General features: G+C 51.4%; 1 protein-coding gene across 3 annotated transcripts in view; it reads right to left on the minus strand.

Annotated features, from left to right (window-relative positions):
* Positions 1–22,785, minus strand: part of SHB (SH2 domain containing adaptor protein B) — a 136,751-nt gene that overhangs the window by 22,957 nt on the left and 91,009 nt on the right. For all 3 annotated transcript variants that reach the window (XM_049626776.1, XM_049626788.1, XM_049626779.1), the window contains exons 4-5: positions 8,287–8,458; positions 2,987–3,106 (exon numbers count right to left, since the gene is read on the minus strand). In XM_049626776.1, coding sequence (XP_049482733.1) covers positions 2,987–3,106; positions 8,287–8,458 — 292 coding nt within the window. The remainder of the gene's footprint in view (positions 1–2,986; positions 3,107–8,286; positions 8,459–22,785) is intronic.

A 22,785-nucleotide genomic window follows, 5' to 3' on the forward strand; every position in this document is an offset into this window, starting at 1 on the left:
CACAGTGAGCAGTGAGTGGTAGGTCAGGACTCCTGTCCAGAACTCTGGACAATAGGTTCTCTCTGCTGCCCTTAAAAACAGCTTTCAATGAGGGGCGCCTGGGTGGCTCAGTCGGTTGAGCGTCCGACTTCAGCTCAGGTCATGATCTCACAGCTCGTGAGTTCGAGCCCCGCGTCGGGCTCTGTGCTGACAGCCCAGAGCCTGGAGCCTGCTTCTGCTTCTGTGTCTCCCTCTCTCTCTGCCCCTAACCCACTCACATTCTGTCTCTGTCTCTCTCAAAAATAAATAAAAACATTAAAAAAAAAAAACAAAAAACACCTTTCAATGAAACCATGAGGCCAACCTGGGAAAGCAGGGGCAGGGTGGGAATAATACAAGATAATGTTTACACTGCACTGGTTGGGTTAGAGATGTTTTCCCTCTGTACGAAGAGCATTGCCATCCCCTGTGCACAGAGAAAGCTCAAAAAAGTGACACGGCTGCCCAGGCCATAAGGCTGTGGAGTGGGGAAGCCTATCCCCTGCTTTCTCCACTGCATGCAGCCCTGCACACAGGACTATAAGCCTGTACTGTGAAAACAGAACCAACGTGCTGTCCATCCCTCTGGAGTGGTACTACTGTTTAGGGAACGGTGCACACTCAGGATGAAAAGGAATTGCACTCTTGGGGCTGTGATAGAAATATTCTTCTAGAGACCCATCCAGGAGGTGGATTTTAGGCCTGTTTGCATAACAGGGCACATTTCACAGGAGACTGAGAAATGGACCCTGAAGGTATTGTTGGTATGATTACTTCTGCAACTGGCTTGAGATTCCTTATATGGCTCCATGTTGGTGCCTCAACTGGACACGGCTGGGTACTGGGGAGGCTACTGTTCCCATGCAGGCAGAGCTGTGCCGGGGTGCCCATGGGGCCCAGTCTGCCTAGTGCAGAGGCTCAGCCCTTGCCCAGCTCATGGAGGGTCATGGAAGGTCAGCCGGGACTGGTATGGGGTGCTCTACCCCCCCTTCCTTGCTGCACTCAATCAGTGGTTTTGGGAACAGTCTTCTGGCCAGGTCCTAGATTCCAGGAGAGAAGAGATTCACAGAGGAACGCAGATCGGCAGCGTACTGAGTGCTGCACTGAGGAAGCCCAGGGGGTGGGTGGGCTGCCTCAGTCATCGTGGAAGGACAGTGACGTGGGAATCCCATCTCTGCTGTCACCTGCCTCCTTCACCTCTCGAAACCCAGAACAGCACAGTTCACCTTGAGGTGGGGGTGGGGGTGGGGTTGGAGACCTGGAAGAATCACTTAAGAGCACCTGGGTTGCTCAGTTACCTTGGACAGTGAGGGAGGGAGCGGGGCTGCACGCAGCAGCGGGCAGATGAGGACCCCCTGGTCCCTGTCAGCATGGCTGGTGATGTGCATCTGCTCCCCTGCCGCCCGCTCCTCAATCCATTGAGGGATCTCCGACTGTGCTCATTGCCAGTCCAGCCTCCCAGCCCTGCTGCAGTTTAGTACTGAGATCTTCTCGGCTGAGATAACCAAACAGATCCTTTATGCCAACAGGTCTGATGGTAGACAGTGAAGTATGAAGGTGCTGTATGTCCTGAGTGCCTTCTTTGCTGTTAGAAATCCTCTCCATGTTCTCCCTGACAAGGGTCATCCAGCCCCACTTGCACACCCCCAGTGATGAGACACTCACTACCTATCGAGGCAGTTTTGGATGGATCTAATTCTTGATCAGTTCTGACTGTTAGAAAACTTTTCCTCTCACTGAGCTGGAATCTGCCTGCCCATAAGTCCCATCTGGGGACCCCTGACCACATCTGCTCCTTCTGTCCTGATAATCCTTGAGAGATTTGTGGTTCCCACCATGTGCCCACACGTCCTTTCTTCCCCAGGCAGATATCCAGTGCCTCTGCTTGCTGACCATGCTCTGCAACTTGTCATGGTCCCTCTCAGGGCAGAGCCCAGCAGACAGGGTGGGCTCAGTCCTGAGCACAGAGTGCAGGCCAATCTCTCATTCCTTGGCTGCACTGTTGCCAATGTCTACACAGCTGATAGTCACATCACAGCAGGCCCTCTCTCTGTCACAGGCTCTAAGAACGGAGAACAGTGCAGAGAGGAAGCCAGGCAGAAGGCTTCAATGTTCCCGGGGGTCTGTGCTGGCTAAAGGGCCTGGGTTTCTTAAACCCCAATTCTGCCACTAGCTCTCTATATTTCCTTGGGAAATCCCTCCTCTCTCTAGGCCTCAGTTTTCCTATCTGTAAAATGGGGTTTAGATAATCTGTTGGGTCCCCTTTAGCAATAGCACTGAATGATGAAGCACTCAAGCAAAAAACCCTTTTCTCGTTTTGAGGCTGCCTATCTCAACAGTGATGCTTCATGGGTCAGAAAGGCCCAACAGTTTACAAAGCAGCCACAGAGAACACCAGCAGGATTCTCCCTGGCTCTTCCCAGCACTCCTCACAACCTTTGTGACACACATAAAAATCAGACCCACCCAAACAGCAACCTGGAACATAGGGAAAGGGCTGTTCTCACAGCGGCAGTGCAGTGCTGTGGAGAGTCAAACAGCTGGTCTGGAGTCCTGGCTCTGCCCTTTGGGCCTTCCAAGTCCCTCTCTGAGCCTCAGTTTCCTCATCTGCAAGATGGGGACCATATGTTTCTCATCAAAGGACTCCTGTGAGGTTTGAGGGAGGGATGAGGTATACTCAGAGCTTCATTCAGTTCCTGGTTCACAGCAGATATGAAAGCTTTCCTTGGGTATTTAATATTGAATCCTAGGAAAATGCCCCTCCTCTTCTAGGGCGGAGGAAATTAAGAACTCCTCTGCCTTCCAGGAGAATAGGATCAAATTGAAAAACCAAGGCTTGAAATATCTCACACTGGCACATTTCCTGGGGAACACTGGCGGGTCTTCCTGCCACAGACACAAGGGCCAGGCAGCGCTTCACTTGAGGCTGCCGAGGAGGGCTGAGAGGGGTGAGAGAGGCTGTACTCACTTCAGGGAGAGGGAATAGTCGTGCTTGCTGGTCTGGCTGTTCCGGACAAGGTAGCTACACTCTTTGCAGAGCCGCAGAAGGTTCTCGGCATCTCCTCTGCTGATGGCTCCGTGATACCAGCTGGAGAGGAGACAGAGGGTCAGAACCCGAAGAGGACAGGACCCTCAGAGCTGACACCCTTGCAAACTCCTCCTTGGGGAGGCTCAGCCCCGTCTGGGGGCAGCTGGCATGTCCCAGCCTCCTCGTTATAAGGCAGGTGTGTGTGTGTGTGTGCGCGCGCACGTGCGTGCATTCAGTCATTCAGTATGGAACTGCCGAGTGTGTGCCGCATCCCCGATCCTGGGGAGAGAGCAGTGAACAAGCCTGCAGCCTCCTCCCTCACAGGGCTTGCACTACAATTTGGTGCTATGCAGGAAATGAAGCAGGGTAGTGTGGTTTGGAGCATGTGGTAGGGATTGCTATTTTAAGCAGGAGCCAGGGAAACCTTCCGGAAAGAGTGACATTTTCAATGTGGACCTGAAGGAGTTGAGGGAGGAAGCCACAAAGGAGGGTAACTGGCAAAGAGTGCTTCTGGCAGAGGGAGGGGTGGCAAAGGCCCGAGGCAGGAGTGCCCGATGTGCTTGGTAAACAGCAAAGAGGCCAGCATGGCTGCAGGGAGCCAAAGGGGAGGGGTGGGCAGTGCAACCCACGAGGCCACCAGGCAGGGCCATTCATGGGGCCGGTGTGCAATGAGAGGACCCTGGCTTTCTCCATTTGACTGAACGGAGGCCATCAGAGGGTGCTAACAGGAGGGACGTGTGCTGACTCTCCATGGCATCTGCGGGACAAGTGGGTGGTGCTTGTCACTCAGGACAGCAGACGGTTAGGTGGGAAAGCCACACCAGTGCTCCTGTCAAGCAAATCTGGCATCGGTCGGGCATGTGGGAAGCCCGGCATCACTGCTTCTGGACACTAGGTGGTGAGCAGCAGAATCAGAAGGTAGGGGTGTAATGGCAGACGACATGACTAAGGCCCCCCCCAGCTGTAGGACAAAAGACGAACAACTGATTTTCAAGATTGGGAGAGTTGAAGGTGAAATTTCAGAGGAAGAGTGAAGATCACAAGATGGGGGTAGTCAGTGGGTCTACCCAGAATGCATTTCTGCTTACATCACAGTCTCTAAGGGGCAGGGGTGGTGGGAGGGCGGCGAGTTGGGCCAGGAAGAGAACCACAGGTGCTGGATGGCCACAGAGGCACAGACTGCTCTGCCACTCGCCAGCTGGGCAGTCAAGGACAAGTGGCAGAACCTGGCTGCACTTCGGCTCTCTATTGGGTTAGGGTCACTCCACTCCCGCCTTGGGATGTGAGGATTAAATGAGATGATGCACAGAAGGGCATATGCAGAGCCTGGGGTGGGGTGAGTTTCAACAAATGGCAGCTCCCAGCATCCATAGAAAGAGACTGAACTTGCAGATGGCCATGGGTAACTCCCCTAACTATCATTATTCAGGCTGCTGCCCACCGTAGGCCGCATTTCAAATTCCCAGGTGTAAGCAGGGATGCTGCTGCCTCCTGGTCCCGGCCCAGGGGTGCCCTGCAAACAGTGCCTCTGAGCATTCTGCTACAGGCATTCTGCTTAGGGAAAAGCACGGCACTGCCTTTCAGTGCACACTTTCTGCCATTTACAAAGCAGTGTTCTGAACAGTTAGCTGCAGTGGTGGTGATGACATAATTATAACCTCAAAACCGAACTGCTTCAGGAAAGCAAGGGCGGGAAGAACAGATACAAGTGTCCCTGCCCAGTGGGCATGTGAGTCACTGACCGCCCAGGAGGTGACCACCCATAGCAGGTCAGCTCTGGGGCTGGATCTCTGCAGGGGAAGGGGCAGGGGAAGTGTAGACTGCCTTCTTTTCTAGATGTACAGAGAAATGAAGAGGAATACAGGCTCCTGTAATTAAAACACTTCCAGAGATATGAGGGCTGAAGCCACACTTTGGAAAGGATTCATGACTGTAGTTTGGGGAAACAGCCAGACAAGGATGGAATGGACTTTAGAACTAAGAGTTAACAGATTTGGCAAGGTCGTTTTCTGGGAAATTTCACCTGTGTAACATACCCCCAGTGAGCTGACAAACATGTTTTAGTAGGAAAACAAGTTCCAGCCATCTGAAGCAGAGCCATCCTCAGGGAAAGGCCTAGAAGAAGTCTCTAGGGAAGTGCCGCCCACCCTCCGCCCCTCCCTGAGCACAGGGGCTGAGCTGGTAGCAGATGGGCCTCCGGGGGCTTGGGATCTTGGTTAAAGGTAATCCCTGGTGGGTAAACAGGATGAGCTGCTGGCTCCTTCCCTGCTGCCCCAGCTACTGCACACTGAGAGAAAGGCAGGGACTCGGGTCGAGATTCAAAGGAGACCCAGGCAGTTTGGGATAGATGGGCCAAAGGACACACTCAGGGGGCTAGGGCCAGCCACTGGCCAGCCTGTCAGCATGAGGTTGTCCACCAGGAAACAAGGTGGGCCTGGGTGGTCCCATGGGGGGCTGAGGGCCAACTGCTGGGCCCAAGCAGGCTCTGCTTGGACTGCAAACAGGATCTAGACAGGAGGCTGTCTGGGGATGTGTTGGACTTTGTGGGGCTGGCCTGTCATGCCCGAATCCTGGGGATTAAGAAGACTCAACCACTGCCATTCAGCCTATGCATTACCCATTAGCTCATCCAATATTTACTCACCACTGACTACATCCTTGATCTCATGGGGCTGATGCAGGGAAGACAGAGAGTCAACAAATAGATTAAGGACACAATATCAGAAAGTGACAACTGCTATGTAGGAATCCTGAGTTTGTGATAGCCATTGACTGGGGCACGGGAAGGGCCTAAGTTAGAATGAACAGAATGGGGAGGCTCCCAAGGAGATGAAATCTGACCTGAGAATCTGTATCGTGAGAAGGAGCCAATCATGTAAGGAGCCAAAGAAAACATGTTCTCTGCAGAGGAACCAGCAAAGGTCCTAAAGTAGGAATGTGCTTGGGGTGTTCATAAAACAGAAAGACAGCAAGAATGGCCCTGCCCAGCACTGTGAGCATGGGGAGTGGTACAGGATGAGAGTGGAAAGGGGGGCAGAGCCCAATTTCCCGAGGCCTTGTGAGCAATGGAAGAAGTCTGATTTCATCTAAGCACAGGAGAGGGCAAGGAGTGTTAAAAAGAGGATGATACTTGCTCTGGATGGTCTTACAAAAGACCAACCAGGTTACCCTGAAGAGGGGCCAGAGGGGCAGTAGAGTGGCAGATGAGGTAGGGGGCTTCTGCGGTGGTCCACACGGGAGGTGGCTCTGAGACAAAGAGGAACAGATGGATTCAGCCTGTTATTCTGCGTGGAGAACTAGCAGAACCTAGTAATGTATTAGATGCTAGTGTAAGGCAAAAAAAAAGGAATCCAAGAAGACTCCAGATTGGTGGCTTGAATAAGTAGGTAGATGTGATGCCATTTATGGAGGTGGGGAAGCTGGGGGAGGAGCAAGTGTCCGGAGAAGATCAGGAGCCCAGTTTTAAACATACTAAATTTGAGATAGCCCATTCATCAGCCAAGTAGAGATGCCAAGATGGCAGCTGGATGTAGGAGCTGGGAGTTCCAGGTGGTGTGTGGGATGCTGAGACTACCCAGGGAGAACACGTAGCTGGAAACCCAGCCCAAGACCATCCCGCCCTCAGGTCAAGCTGAGTGAGGTGAGGAGCCAGTTGAGGAGACAGAAGAGGTGGCCAGAGAGGCAGGAGAAAAACCAGGAGCAGAGTGTATCTTCAAAGGAGGGAGTCGTCTACTGTGCTGAGTGAGAGAGAATGGGAGGTGATGGAAGGGAAAGAAACAGCACTGACAGCTCTTTGAGGACTTCATTTCCTGGACAACTGTTTTTTGAGCACCTATTATGTGCCAGGCATCGTTCCAAGGCACTGAGGATGCAGTGGTGACCCAGATCAGTTCCTGCCCTCACAGAGCTTATGTTCCAACAGGGGCAGGAGCTAGAGAGGGATATTGGGTGGAAATGGTTAGGATGCAGGCTGAACAGCACCCAGCTATCTCTGGATCATGTTTTGTTAATTAAAAAGTACACAGTGATCAGAAATAAGCAAAACCTACCACCCAATCTGGGTGGCTGTGACAGACAGTTAGCAAAGACGCCCACTGGGAGTGCTCCCCCATGTGCTCGGTACAGCAGGCATGGGGGGTCACAGAGGAGGCTGCGCACCCCCCCCCCAGATGATAGCATATCTATCAGATGATAGCTGAAAAAGGGGCCCATTGCACATGATGTCATTTGGAAAACCCTGCATCTGTTCGCCAAGTGAGCATTTCCTGTGAGGGATGCACTGCCGGCTGTGCTGAGGCCAGAATCCCCCGCTGGAGATTAATATAGTACGTGACACACATGTGGGACAGTCTGATGAGGGATTGGCGAGCTGTCAGCACATCTCCTGTCCTTATGGTGCTTCCTCTGTGCCAGTCTTGTGCGAAGGGTGAGGGATAAGAGTGTGTACGAGGACAGGTGAGTGAGGGGAGAGTGAGGTCAAGGCACAGGGCTGGAGTTCCAATCCTGCCTCTGCACTGTGGGTTGTGACATCTCAAGGCTGTGCACCTCTTGGAGTCCTGATTTCCCAGCTACGTGATGGGGATGATAACCCCATTTATCGCACATTTGCTTGTTAAGAGGATGATACAGCTAAAGGTATTAGCACAAGATGCAGGACCCGATTTATCAAGTACCTGGAGAAGCTCACTTTAGTCCAGGTATATGGAATGGCGAGACACTGAAAAAGCAGTCTGGGGGCAATTCACAGACTGAGCAGCAGGCTAGGGAGATGAGACTATCCTGGAGGTGATGGGGAGCCACTGAAGGTTTCAGAGCAGAGCAGGGGCATGCACACAGTGAGAAGGGAGGTGACCACCATGGTCAAGGGGAGGGGTGACAGTGTTAGGGAAGAATAGGGAGGGAAGGCGGCAGCAGGGATGGGACTGGGTCACGAGGTGGGAAATCTCAGGGGAAAGGGGCTGAGAAAACCCAAATCTAGAGCCTTAAATCCTTGCCCAACAAATGCCAAGCAGATGTAAGGCAAAACTATCAATGTAGCTAGAAAATGAATCCAATTTATAATAATCCAAAGTAAAGGTGGTGATACAGTATGAAGAGAAAAGGTATGGGGCTAAGAATCAGGAGACATGTACCCTAATCTCATCAGCCACTGACTTGATGGTGGCTTTGATCTTCTCTCAGCCTTAGCAGTGACTGTATGAACTGCAGCTGAGGCTATGCCTTGCTCCCTTAGAACTTACATTTGCTTTTCCAGGGGGACAGCAGGATCCACTCTTTCTCCCAAGATCCCACAAAACTCAGGGCTCCCATGCTTGATGGGCTTGAAGCCCCCTCCAGGAGCTCGAAGCTGGCGCCGCCGGTCCCGGGAAGGTGAGGGGGATGATTGCCGTTTCTCATTGCCGTTAAACTGAGCTGTGGGGGAGAAAGAAAGTGCGTGGTCACCAGAGTGTTACCCAAGAGGTTACTGGGTGGTGCACAGTGGGGTAATAGTCGACTGCTTTTACTGGGGCTTTACGATTCACAGGGGGAAGAACTCCAGGCAATGAACGAACATGGCTCAAGAGACTTAAGTTTCCCACAACAGGTGCTGTCAGAACCAGATGGTGCATTCAAGGGGCTCCAGAGGCCACTGAGCTCAGCTTTATCCCCGAAGGACACCCCCTGCAATCTCCAGCAAGGGGGGCATGGCACTCCCATGAGGGCTCAGTTCCCTGGACAGTTCTGAGGGGGGCAGGTGTTTCCCATTTCTGCCTCCAAGTGGCTCCTCTCCTCCCATACTCCCATCCCCTGCAGGGCACACCAGCCACATCTGCTCCCTTTCTTCTGGGATAAGCCCACAGAGTTCCAATCAAGGGTCATGCTGCACCCCCCATGTCTGCTCCTCTTCATTCAGTGCCCTCTGCATGGACGCCCCACACGCAGAGAGCCCCGTCCCACACCCTGCACCCAGGTGAGGCTGAAGCAGTTCACAGCACGGGGGCAGGCCCCGCCATATGTTTCCTCCCGGCTCTGGGCCTGTGGGAGCATCGTTCACCCCCACAGACTTGGGGAGGATGTTTCTCAAGGGCAGGACCCTGGAGATATCCCACAAAGGGAAGAAAACACAGAGTTGAACCCGGAGTTGCCAGAAGCATTCCTGAAGACCAGTTAGTCCACCTTGCAAATTATCTCTCTGGACTTTGGTTTCCTTCTCTGTAAGGGATGATAACTGTCGCTACCTCGTGGGGTTGTTGCGAGGATTCAGGCAGGTGACATCACCGAGAGTTTAGCACAGTGCCTGGCATGTAGTTCTATTCAATTAACATTATAATAAATATTTACTTTTATTATTATCATGTCTGCTCAGTGTGGACACCATGCCAGGTACTTCACACAAGCTTCCAAATTGAACCGAGTTCCTCTCCCAAGACTGTCAGTGGCTAGCTGTGTGACTTGGCCAAGTTACTCAACTTCTCTGAGGCCCCATTTCCCATCACCACATTACTGTGAAGATCAGATGACAGAATAACCTCCTAAGGGCCTAGCACACAGAGTGAGACGGGCCAGGGCCTGCGGAACAAGCTCCCAAAGCCAGGTCCAGCTGCAGGCCCACGGACACACGATCTCCAAAGAGCAAGCACAGAAGTGGCGAGCCGTCAACCTCACATTCAGGAGAGGTGGTGGGAAAACCCAGCTCTGACTATGGGGGGAGTGGAATGTGGGTGAACTTGTTCTAGGTCTCTGCCGCTGAGCAAGATCATCCATCAGGACTGCAAAGCATTTCCATCCCTCCAAAACACACTCTGCATTAACCACGATGGGAAACAATGGGAAGGGAGATTCCTGCTAATGGAAGGCTCTAGACATGCCGGACCCACGTGTGCATGGTCACTCTCATGACTGCAGGGGAGGCTGGCAGCCCGTCCATCAACCTGCTCCACTCCTCAACCCTCACTCCCATGTGCCAGGCAAGGTCAGGGCTGGAGAAAGAGCAGTGAGCAAATCAGACAGAAATCCTGCCGGAGGAGTTCAGAGTCCGGGCAGGGATAGACACAGTAAGGGGGATACGTCTGAGCTACAGCATACCTACCAGCTGCTCTAACTGCCATGAAGAAAACCCAGAGGAAGGACATTCCAGGCAGAGGGAAGAGCAAGTTCAAGGGCCCAGAGGTGGGAACATGCCTCGGGCGACAGAAACAATACAGTCCAGCGGGAATGGAGGGTTGGTGGGAGGAAACCATGCTAGATCATCAGGCATTGTGTCTTGTGAAGGACTTTGGTTTTATTCTGAGAGAAAGGGAGAGTCATTCTGAGGGTCTCACCTGGCACTTTTGAACAGGACAGTTGTGCCAAAAAGGGTGGAGGACGGGGGTTTATCAGAACTCCCCACACTTTCTGCTCAATTCAGCTGTGAACCTAAAACTGCTCTTAAAATAGTTTATAATTGAAAGAGAGAGAGAGGTGCACAAGGAGAGCAGTGAGGATGCCACTGTTGGACCGGCCGACAGGGCTTGTCTGTGCATTCCCAGTGGAGTGTGCGGGAAAGAGGATCGATGGGCTACAGCCTTTTGGCCTGAGCACCGGAGGGACAGGGCTGGCATTCTCCAGGAGGTGAGGACTCAGAAAATCATAATTAAAATTCGTGAGGAAGGAGGACAGAGGCCAAACTCTAATCTAGAGACACTGACAGGCTGGGAGACCAGGACTGGAAGTGTGGGGAGGGGAGAGAGTGAGGGCTTGCTGGGGGCTCTGCCCTCCTCTCAGGCTACAGTTCTGTCCCAACCACAGGGACAGACAGCAATGACAAGGCCCTTCTAAGGTACACATCCTGGGGCTGGGTGTCTGAGAGAGCCCTCTTCCATCTGGCTGATAACCTGGGCTTTCACCATGGTAGTGAAGGGGTGAAGCCCAGAGCTGGGGCCCTGGCACATGTCACCATGGGCCCCTGCCTGGCTTCCCAGCAACCTGGCTCTCCCACCAGGGCTCCTGCTGAACACACCAGCCCTCATGGCAACTAGTCAAATGGTGTATGTTCTTGGGTGGGGGTGGGGGGGGTCACCTCTTGGGAAGAGGTGAATCGCCTGCCTTGCAGAGCTCTGGATGGGTGACCTTGGGCAGGGGTGAGCACCTGGTCACACAGCCCTTTTCTAAAGAGCTGGGTCTTGATCTTATGGACGGGTCAATCAGGGAATGCCATCCTCAGATTGACTCTGTTGATGGAGAGGGTATGTGGGGGGCAAACAGGGAGGCAGGGAGACCAGTTAGGGAAGTAATGGAGGTGAATACCTCAGTGAGGGGAGGGATGTTAAGAGATGACTCCAACAGGACTTGACTACTCATGGGCTGAGCCAGCCAAGACTCTTTGTGATGCTCCACTGACAGGAGATCTGGGGCACAGAAGGAGAGGGGGGCCAGGGATCATGGACCAGTGTGCACTTTTCCACAGTCCCTCCCTCTGCTAACTTTGAGACTGTTAGGAATGGAGAGGGGGCTGCTCAGCAGACCTCTGGCCCGGGGGGCTAAGAGTGCTGAGGTGGGCAGGGAAGTGGCATGATGTGGGAAGAGGTTGGGGTGCACCTGCACCATGAGCACTTCAAGGCCATTCTTCTGCCTGAATGGCCACAACCCCACAACCTTCTACCAGCCTCTCCACCTAACTGACTCCACTTGCCCTTCAGGGGCCACCTCTTCCAGGAAGCCTTCCCTGACCTCACCCTCTCTCCAGACTCACCTTGCTCCTAATGGCATCCTAATGGCCAGTTTCGTGGTCTGGTGCCCCATGAGACCCTCAGGGGCAGGGGCTGTACCACATTTACCCTTGTGCCCTATGCCTCGCACATGCCTGCAACATAACCGGTGCCCAATGAATGAATGAAGAAGCTTAATGAGCTGTTGTTTCACTTTATTGGAAGAAAATATCGGTTTTCATACCAGATAAACTGGATAAAACCTAATAATATCCCAGTCAACACTGTAATTCCCCACTGAATTAATTTATACATTCGCCTGCAAGCTTAATAATATAGCCATATATTTAGAGGGAACAGGTGGTGATGAATGACAGGCTTAATTAGGCAAATCATTTCACCTAAAATAAAATACACCAACTGCAAGTACAGTGATTCAGCAGCAAAAGAAAAAAAAATGTTAAGAACAAAAGCTCCAAACACAACTGCTTTCATTCCTTCTAATTAAGTTTCTCTTTAATCTGCAATTTAAAATGGCAATTCTTTTAATTTAGTGATTTTCTGCAAAAGATAAAGACACAAACCCTCAAAAGAATATCTGCATTTAGAGAAAAAATATGCCACCCCTGTGAGTCATTAGAACGACAGAACCTAATTAATTGCACCTATAGGCAATTACAAATGGAAGTCAGAGTTGTGCAGGAGGGAGAGGAGGCTCAGGTGGGCAGGACCAGGCCCTGGGAGGCAGTGGGAGACGTGAGAGGCCTCAAATGTCCTTCCAAAAATTCCGGTCTAACAACAGGTCTCAGCCTTTAAAGACCCAGCTCAGGTGCCCCCCAGCACTGCCCTTCCAGGAGGCCTTTCCTCCATCTGCATTAGCCTCCAACTCTGGTGGTCCCCTCCTACTTGTATTACAGACTTTATACCAACTGGTCTTGTGTTTAGTCACTGCCAATAACGGAGACGGTGTCTCAGGCACCCCCATTGGCTCTGACTCTCACAATAGCCCCACCACCCCGTGTGTGATGGGTGAGGGATCGGGACTCAGAGGTGAGGAAGAACTCACCTCAAAGGGTCTCAAAGCTAAAGGGTGGGATGGGGGTAGGGAAGGCAAGGCTGGAGCCCAGGTCTCTGGGTCACCACTGCCAGCTCCCCCTCTGTCCCCTCAGGTCCTCCTTCCCTGTGGTCAGGCAGGGGCTGTGCCTCCCTCATTCAGTCTGTGGTGTGCTTCCCACCTCTAGGCCTGGGATGACCACCCTCCTACTCCATCTCTATGACATCTAGAAGCTTCCAAGACCTGGCAAAAGGCCACCCCTCCACAATGCTTCCCCGGATACTGCCTGCTGGGAGCCCCTTCCTCCCCAGAAACACTTGGCACAGCTCCACGGACACCCCTCCCACTCTTCCCCAGTCAGCCTGGGTGTTCTGTGGGGACAGTGCCTGGGATTTATTTTCTTTCTCTTTTTCCTCTCCAATCTCGTTTGCTCCTAAACCTAAAGTAGTGCTTGTTATGGAGATGGTATTTAGTAAACGTTTGCTTAGATGAAATAAATGTGTTCCTTCAGGGTCTAGCTCCTTTCTTGTTTATCGTTCAGGGCTGGTCAGAGAAAACAAGTTCCAAAAAGCCAATAGGTTTCTAAAGCACAGCTCTGCTGGGCTCACGAACACTTGCTGGCTCCCAGTACCCCTGGATGGAGGGCAAACTTTTCACTCTAGTGCTCAAGATCCTCAGTGACTTGGACTTTAGTCCAACCTTCTGGACCCACCTTTTCCTACAAAACCCCTCTGGGATCCACATCCAGCCCTTGGCTCCAGTCACAAAGAATGGCCAGTCCCCTAGGGGTGCCTGGGTGGCTCAGTCAGTTAAGTGACTGGCTCTTGGTTTTGGCTCAGGTCATGATCTCACAGTTTGTGAGATTGAGCCCCGTGTTGGGCTCTGTGCTGATAGTGCAGAGCCTGCTTGGGATATTCTCTCTCTCTCTCTCTCTCTCTCTCTCTCTCTCTCCCTCCCTCCCTCCCTCCCTCAAAATAAATAAATAAACTTAAAAAACAAAACAAAACAAAACAACAAAAAAAACCCCAGCCATTTCCCAAATCCACCAACTACCTCTAGGCCTTTGCCTTGCCTTGCCTGCCCTCTGGAATCCCTTTCTTCACTATCTCTTGGTGCACAATCCTAGCTATTCTTTAAAGTTCAGCTCCAGTGCTACCTCCTCCTAGGGGAGGTTTTGACCTAGACCCTCCAGGTAGTAATTCCCTTCTCCTCTTCTGTGCCCTACATCCCCAGTCTATGCCATTGTCTAATCCCACCCCAGTCTCTAGTATAGGTAGGTGTCTTTTCAGAACCAAATGGAGATTGCGCCTCATTCATACCTCAGCCTCCTCTGAACTTCTGCACAGCCAGCATGCAGCCGACTTTAAAGAACCGCCTATGGGCTACACCAAGGCCAGGGAATGGAGGAACCATAGTGGCTTGGCATCATGGAAAGGGTGTGGACTACGGAGTTAGAAAGACCCATGTTTGATTCTTGCCTCTGCCATTACTGTGTGACTTTGGGCAAGTTTCTAGGCCTCTCTGAACATTAGCTATTGCTTCTGTATAACAGGGTTGACAATACCTATACCATAAAGGTATATACCATATACCTATACCATATACCATATGGAGGTAGTTAGTAATAGACTCTGACCCTCCCAGTAACCTATGCAGGACAGAGTCTGTTAAGAAAAGGCAACAAGGATTAGACAACCGAAAACAAGGCCTTGCAAGGAGTTCTCAGCCCACTGAAGAGGCTTTTTTAGGCCTTCTGTGGATGAAGCAGAAATGAAAACCTTGTAAATCACATGGGGCTCACAGGAGGGGCCTGCCCTATACTCTGAACACACAAGGCCACAGGGACTAGAATGAAGGTGTCCAAAGCACCCCTTTCACACAGTCCTTGGCGCTGACGCTTCCATTCTGCCAACAGCTAGGCCTCAACTCTAGTCTAGTCTATCTGTGTGTGTGAGGCGGGAAGGGAGCGTGAGGGGAGGGGTGGAGAAGCATACAAGGGGCTGCTGCCCAGGCAGTAGTGAGCCCCCAAGATGGGGCAAGGAGGGAGACAGTGCAGTGGTCTGGGGGGCTGGGGTGGACCACATGACCCCTGGAGCCTCTGGAAACACCACAGACTTTCACGACAATGTGCAAACACTTGCAATTGACTGAAACTCTGTTCCCATGACAATGGTCTTTGCTGCTTCAACTTTCTAAACATATGTTCTAGGTTACCTCATGTGCTTCTCACGGCAAGATCAGTATTAGAATTCCCATTTTACTGATGGAGAAATCGAAGCCCAGAGAGGTGAGGCCCCCGCTTTCCTTCCAGTTCAAGAGCAGGCTTCACTCCCCGCCTCCCCCCACCCTACCTGCCCTGTGCGTGAGAGCAGCACCTCCAGGTACTGGGAGACAACAGGCAGCTCAGCAAATGTTTGGTTTGTGTTCCAGGACTGCCGACAAGAGGCCTCTGTGTTCACCTCGGCAGACACATGCAAGCCCCAGGGCACCACGCTGCCACATCTCTTGGGCAGTGTCTGAGAACAGAGGTCTCCATTGTGAAGGGAGGCAGTGGTGACTCCCCGAGAAGCGGGGCATTGGACGGGTTTTGAAGCAGGCACCGGGATGCTGCTTGGGTTCCAGGAACGCTGTCCATGCATGTACACTCAAGTCTGGGCTGGGGAAGGAGGGCCTGGAACAAGGGGTGGGTGTGTCCTCGTCCTCTTACTCTGCACCCCCCATAGGAAACAGGCACCACTGTCTGATGCAAAGACCCCACCCCAAGGGCTGCTGCTAGGCTATGGGAAATAAGACAAATCCTGATGAAAATGATGGGATGATCCAAATGCAGAGGCCTTGATGGCTGCCGAAGCAAGCCATCTTTTTTGTCATAACTCATGTTATACATGAGAATTGGAGGGCTGGAAATGAGACTGATTTGCCCCAAGTCAACAGCTAGATTTGAACTTGACTCCAACCCAAGTCTTCTCAATCCCAGAGGCCTCTAACAAGGTCAGCACAAATCCTGTCTACAGTGTAATACATTCTCAAAAACATAGTTAACAATGACAGTGATACCAAAGCCTGCATCCACCGAGCACTGACTGTGTCCTAACTCTTGGCACCAATTACCACCCATTTTAAGATGAGGAAACAGAGGCAATTTGCCCCAGGTCACCCTCTTAGCAAGTGGCAGCACGGGGCTTTAAATCCAGACCCCGTGGCTCTGGCACCTGAGTTCATATGTACTCCTAGTTCTGAGTCGGGCTCACCTGTTAGATGGAGAACGCCTGCTTGTGTCTGATGCAGGTTTCCTGATGTTTATACCTACAGACATCCACAGACGCTCACTTAGAATCCTAGGGCCAGGCAAAGAGACTCTCCCCCCATCCACAAGCCTCAGAGGACCTGCATGGTGGGCATCTATGGAAACAAGTCCCCCCATCCAGGAGCCCAAAAGCCCCCACCAAGCTGTTTATATGTCTCTGCTGCCATCGCTCTGGAGATGGCAGTGAGGAAAAGGAAGAGTGACAGGAGGGGACAAGCCAGGTGCATGGCTCTCAGGGGGCTGCATGCCACCCACTAGCACACCACTCTCTCCACCCTCAATGTGGTATCCGGACTCCTGGGTCAGTCCTCAGACAGCCAGGGACACACTCTTGGCTTCTTCCTAGGAATTCAGAACAGAGGTAGCAACTGTGGCAGTTAACAGCCAGGCAAAAATGCCTGTCCAGGTGCAGATCCCTCAGCCACATTTGGAGAGAAGACAGGCATATAGCATGAAAGAATGATACGAAAATAAACCATCTCTGTGTGAGCAGGCTGCACAATTACCTAGGTATTCCAGCGAGCTGAAGCAGTCATGGGGTTGGTTTTCCTGAGCCATGATTTATTCAGTAACTTAACAAATATCTGTATGTTCACTATGTGCCAGGCATGGATCTAGGTGGGGACTCTGGAGGGGTGAACAAGCCAGGCAGAGTCTCTGACCTCACAGAGCTTACAAAAATCTCTATTGACATGAAGATGTCTGCCCTGCCAAACAGAAGAGCAAAGATTCTATCAAATCTTTGTGCTTTTTGTTACACAGGAGACAAAGGCACTCGAAGGAACATTTCTATCTATCAATGTAATTAGTAGACAAACCAAAGCTATTAAACAATAGTGTTTTCCTTTTCCTTTTCTTTTCTTTCTTTCTTTCTTTCTTTCTTTCTTTCTTTCTTTCTTTCTTTCTTTCTTTTTTTGGTGGGGGGGGGGGGCTAGTGAATGAATTAATTCATTCATATGTCAAGTAGAAAAGCCAACTGGAAAAACCTGTCCCTCAATAAGATATTAGCCAAAGGAAGTGAGTGATCCCAGTTCTCTTCGTAGTCATTTAAACCCCCCTTTTCTCTGCAGACCTGCTGTTCATACGTGTTAAACATTAATTACAACTGTTACTCATTACATTGCAAAAAGCTCCCCATACAAACAAAATTGTTAATTTCCTTGCAGGCCCAAGGTATTCTGGGAGCTGTGCAAGGGACAGGAAGCATCACAAAAGCCCCTCTGGGGCCCATGGTGAGCAGGAGGTGGCATGTGTCTCGGTGTGCCAGGTGACAGTGGCAGGTCTAAGACTCCCGGAGGAACCTTCTCCAGGGGCTGAGCCTGTTTATTCTGAGTGCATGACGATGAGTCACGGGGCTTGGTGGGAGCAGCAAGCCCAGAGGAAGTGTCTGATGCACATATTATCAGAGTTACCAGACTCAGAGCACTTGCTCTTGACAGTGACAAGTCACGAGGTCAGCATGGAGTGGGTACAACTGCTCCACAGCAACCAAAGGCACATCGCACCAGCACAAGGTAAAGGGAATGTTCAGACCTGCCTTCTCCACACTTGAGATGTCAATGCAGCAGTAGAAAGAGCAAAGGTTTTGCAGTCAGACTGACCTGGGTTCATTTGCTGTTCGACTGTGGGCAAGCTGCTCATCCTCTCTGAGCTTGAGCCCTGTCACCTGTGTGAGGACAATGAAACCACACCCACCTTGCAGGGCTTCATAAGTGGTGTTCTCTAAATGTGAATTTCCTGTCCTTCCCACATTTGTCCCTTTACCTTAATAGGTTTATTTTAAATTGGTCAATTGAGCTGGTTCAGAGATGACTCAGAATTGTGGAGGAAATAGACATATCCAGGACTTTACTTGCCCTCTCTCTGCCCTTTCAGCCTTATTTGATGAGGCTGGGCAGGTGTCAAAACTCAACAGGGTGTCTCTTGAGTGTTGGGGTGGGGTGACCAACACATCATTAGCACTTCCCCTGCAAGTGTTTATCTGCCTCTACCAGAATAAACCAATGCACCCCGTACAGGCTGTGGTAGGAGTACAGAGGTCCCAGCCCAACCTGGGATGAGGGTGGGCAAGGGACTGGAGATATCCAGGAAGGGCTTCCTGGAGGAGGTGGCATTGCTACCACTGAGCTGAGCTGTGATATCCCCTTTCTAACTCCCCCTGATCCCGGTACCTAACATGTAACATATACAGGGTACACTGTAGGTTCTCAAAGTGAAGCCCTCAGGTCAGCGGCATCAGTAATACTTGGGATGCTATTAAAAATGTAAATTCTCATGCCTCGTCCCTGAAACCTATTGCATCAGGAACTCTGAGGAGTGTGACCCAGCAATCTATTTAATGCTTCCTCTGGGTGAGTCCCCTGCTTGCTCTGGGGCAAGCCAACCAATTCACAAGTGTGTCATGGCTAGAATGGGGAGGGGGACAGAAGGGAGAAAGGCAATGGGGACCCTCTCACACCCAGGGACCAGTGGTGCAATCTTGGGAAGGACTGAAGAATAGAAAAACTGGGTGGCTCACCATTGGAACTACTATAGGAATAGATTACGGTTTCCTATAGAAGTACTGCTTTCCACACCATCCATGTTTCTCATTGCCAGGCGTAACGAGGAATGGACTTTGTAAGTGGGGCCTCTGAGCCTTTGAAGTACCTCCCCATGGGGTACTAGTTTAACATTAAATTGAATTTTATTTAGTACAGTAGGCCTTCCTTGAACACTGACAACCATGTTCTCAAGTGAGACCCTTTAGGGCTAACAAAGTCTTTTCATCCAGATCTTTGCCCTTAATCATTACAGGGATCCAGTGTGAAAAGGGTTGTGAGCATCCCCGTTTTGTAGATGGGAAAGCTAAGACTCGGAGACTGAACAGCCTGAGGTCCCACAGCTGGTGAGTGGTGGAGCTGGCATATGAACTTGGGATTGTCTGACTCCTTCAACTGCCCCACTGACTCCATGCAAAACACTGTCCTGAGCTTTTTTTTTTTTTTTTAATTTTTTTTTTAACGTTTATTTATTTTTGAGACAGAGAGAGACAGAGCATGAACAGGGGAGGGGCAGAGAGAGAGGGAGACACAGAATCTGAAACAGGCTGCAGGCTCTGAGCAGTCAGCACAGAGCCCGACGCGGGGCTCGAACTCACGGGCCGTGAGATCATGACCTGAGCCGAAGTCGGACGCTTAACCAACCAAGCCACCCAGGCACCCCTGTCCTGAGCTTTTGAGGGCAGAGAAACTCGCTGAGAAGCTAGTGGCGAAGACAGATAAATACCCAAATAACTATGTTCAGCACTGATTCATTTGTCTGTCTTCTATCTTTGCTGGGAAGCAGACCTGTTGCCGGCTGAACCCAGGGCATCGCCCAAAAAGTAGCTTCAACAGAAACGAATCTTCAGACAGTGAGTCGAAAATGAAAAAAAGAAATGACTTTGTTCCTTTAAAAGATCTCAAGGGCACCCTTCACACACTCCCTGCCACCTGGCTCTTTGACCAAGCACTCTGATCATTTGCTTCTCAGAAGCAATTACAAACCATTAAGGATATAGCTGTTAACCGTACTCATTGGATTAAAAGGAAAATATTGATCTATCTGCTGTGTATGGCCTGACTGGCTCTGCTATGAAGTCTCTGGGGGTTCTCTTCTCCTCTCCAGGCCTCAGTTTCTCCAGCTGGACAAGAAGGAGTGGGATGCCATGGTGTGGGAGCTGAGTGATGGCAGAGCATGACTAGCCCATGGGATGGCTCTGCTTAGCCACCCCCCCCCCCCACAGGCATGAACTTCCAGAACTTGGGCTCCTGCAGAATCCTCAGCTGGAACCACTCCAGGTAGGATTGCACACCCCAGTAGAGTATCCTCCCAGATGTAGACATAGGGAGGAATCTGTACAAGGGCAACAAAAGGCAGGTGACATTTCCCATGGGCTCCAACCATATCTTATGCAGAATCTTTGACGGCAGCAGGGAGCCCAGACAGCCGCTGGGTTAGGGCTTGGGCTCTGGAATTGGACTTCACATCCCAGCTCTGTGGCTGACTAGCTATGGGCCCCTTCTCTTTGGGCCTCAGTCTTTTTTCTCAGTAAAATGAGGAAACTAATCCCCCAGAGCGTGGCTGAGAGGATTAGAGGAGATAATGCAGGCAGAAAGTGCTTCAGTAGATGCCAGCACTTTCCTGATGCCGTGTCCTTTAAGCCTCACCAGGACCTTTTGCAGCAGACACATTTCCTGGGTGAGAAAATGGGAGGCTCCTAAGACAGGTTCAATCCTCATCCTCCCAGTGGCCACTCAGAGATGTGAAGACACCTAATCCGTGCCACCCTGAGCCCATGTCTGCTTCTCTAGGTTATCCTCTCAGCTCTTCTGCCCTTCCCTGTGTGGATACTTCTGGTGCAGGCTCCATTTGTCCATGTCACAATCCCTGCCACAAGGCCCAAGGCTGGTTAGACCCTCTGTACCAATCCACGCTGCCCCAAGACAGTGTGGAATCACCCTAGGCTGCTTTTCCTGCCCCACACTGGGCAGGGAGTGCTACAGGCCATTTCTAGACCCACCTGCTACCTTGTAATTTGTTGCTGTAAAGACTCCCAAGGGGTGAGTCAAAGCAGGCTGGGAACCGAACATAGCCAGCTCTAAGGGTAGGTGTCTCTGCCATGGGGAAGGGGGCTGACAGCTTGATGGAAGCCACACCACCTCTCTGTGCACAGTGGAGCTGCAGCCTGTCTGTTTCCTGCAGTTGGTGGTGCAAGAAACCTGACCAGGCATCTGTTCTGCGGGCTGGGATCAACAAAGGCCACGCGTGTGGGAAGGAACTCCAGTGCAGGGCAGGTGGAGGTTCTGGCTGAGGCCACAGTCAGCTTCCTGGAGGAAAAGCAGGCAGTGAAGGCCCAAGGTTTTTTGGAGAGCTTGTGGTATTTCTCACTCACCTGGCCAGAGAATTCTAGGAGGGAAGACTTTCATACCCAAGAAGCTAAGACCACTTCATACCCTGCAACAGCTGTCTTCACCACAACCGGGGAGTGGTAATTGAGCCTTCTAGAGGCAGCGGCCCCCAGATTGCCAGAGTGTAGCTGAGCTGGGAAGGGCCTGACTTCCATAAAGGCTGGTCTGGAGCTGCTGGCTGGGAAGGGTTACTTCTACGGAGAATGCCAAAGAACTCTTTTGAGAGTGCCTCTTTCCATGAATGCAGTATAGGACAGCACTTTGAAAGGCAGGAAGCACTTTTGCTTCATAGATTGAATCATGGAGATATTTCGGAGGCCTTCCCTTCTCCCTGTCTCTGATCAGCATGGTGGGGTGCTGAAGGATGGACACAACCCTCAAAGTGACAGACCAACCCCCCACTGCTGGGCAAAGTCTCTATCATCATTCCTGCCTCAAATGAGCTGCTGGTTGCAAATTCCCAGTGAGGGGAAGCTCATTATACTTCCAGGTGTAAATGAGATTCTCACCACTCACTTGGACCCTAAATGCTGGTGACTCCTTCTTGGTGGGTCCAGCTCTGCCCTTTGGGGCTCCCTCACAATCCATACCCTTTGGAAATTTGAAAACACTGCCCAGATTCCCTCAGGCTAAACATGCAGAACCAGAGAACACAAACGGAGGAAAGAGATGGTAACGATTTTGCCCAGCCAACTTTATCCCATACACAGACACTTCCCAGCTCCTGTACTCCATTGTCTCAGTGAGCATCAGAGAGCTTCCTGAGAGTCTAGAGAAACCATTTCAAACGGGTGTTGTAAGGAGGACAGGGCCTAGCCAAGCACTGCCTTGCTCCCCAGTGACACCAATGACTTGCTAAAGTATGTGCGTCCGGACATACCCATGTACGTGTGTTACTGACTCACACAGGACACCGTCCTTCAATCCTGGGCAGCCACACTTCTGGGTTTACAAATGGGACCATGGCAGCACTTGAGTTATCCACTCAAGCCACTTCAACTCATCCTCATTACCTGGAAAGTGGCCCATCCACCTCTCACTCCACCTTCACTCTGGGCTAGGATACCAGGTGCTCCTTACCTACGAACACTGCACCGACGGGCTATTCAGACATGGGGAGGCATCCGGTCATGACTAATGACGGGTGCTCACAGCATCCCTTCAGCCCGAGTGAAACGGCTTCCTTCTAGGCCCCAGAAATCAGAATGAAGCCAAAAGCTTCTTGGAAAGAGAACAGCTGGTTTATACTCTGGAGCAGGCCATGCACAGATAAGTGACTTGATGAGACACAGACAGGGACCTGATTCTGAGTCTGTCTTCTCTCAGCAGCCTAAGAAGTAGACCTATAATGACACTTGTGATAGCAACTCAGTGACATAAAGCCACGTCCAGAATGGACACCTGCGGCCCAGAAACTTAGAAGGAGACCGTTCTAGCTGAGACCTTGTGATCCTTTGTATAGAATGTACAGGAGTTCTAAAACCACCTTTGAGCAGAAGTGGGCAAGTTCTGGTCTGAGAGCCTTTAGAACATTTGAGGTCCTATAGGTTAAGTGCTTTTATACTTTAATATGCATGCAAATCACCCGGGGGTCTTGTTAAAACAGATTCTGACTCCGTAGGTCTGGGGTAGGGCCCAAGACCCTGTATTTCTCACCAGCTCCTAGGGGATGCAATGCTGCTGGTCCAGGGACCATGCTGTGAGGAGCACGGTGCCAGACCAGACTAGAGCATCAAAGGTAACCCTACCCTCGAGGGACCCACAGGTGGTCAGTCTAGGAG

The sequence above is a fragment of the Panthera uncia genome, chromosome D4 (genome assembly GCF_023721935.1).
Source record: "Panthera uncia isolate 11264 chromosome D4, Puncia_PCG_1.0, whole genome shotgun sequence".
Taxonomy (NCBI): Eukaryota; Metazoa; Chordata; class Mammalia; order Carnivora; family Felidae; genus Panthera; species Panthera uncia.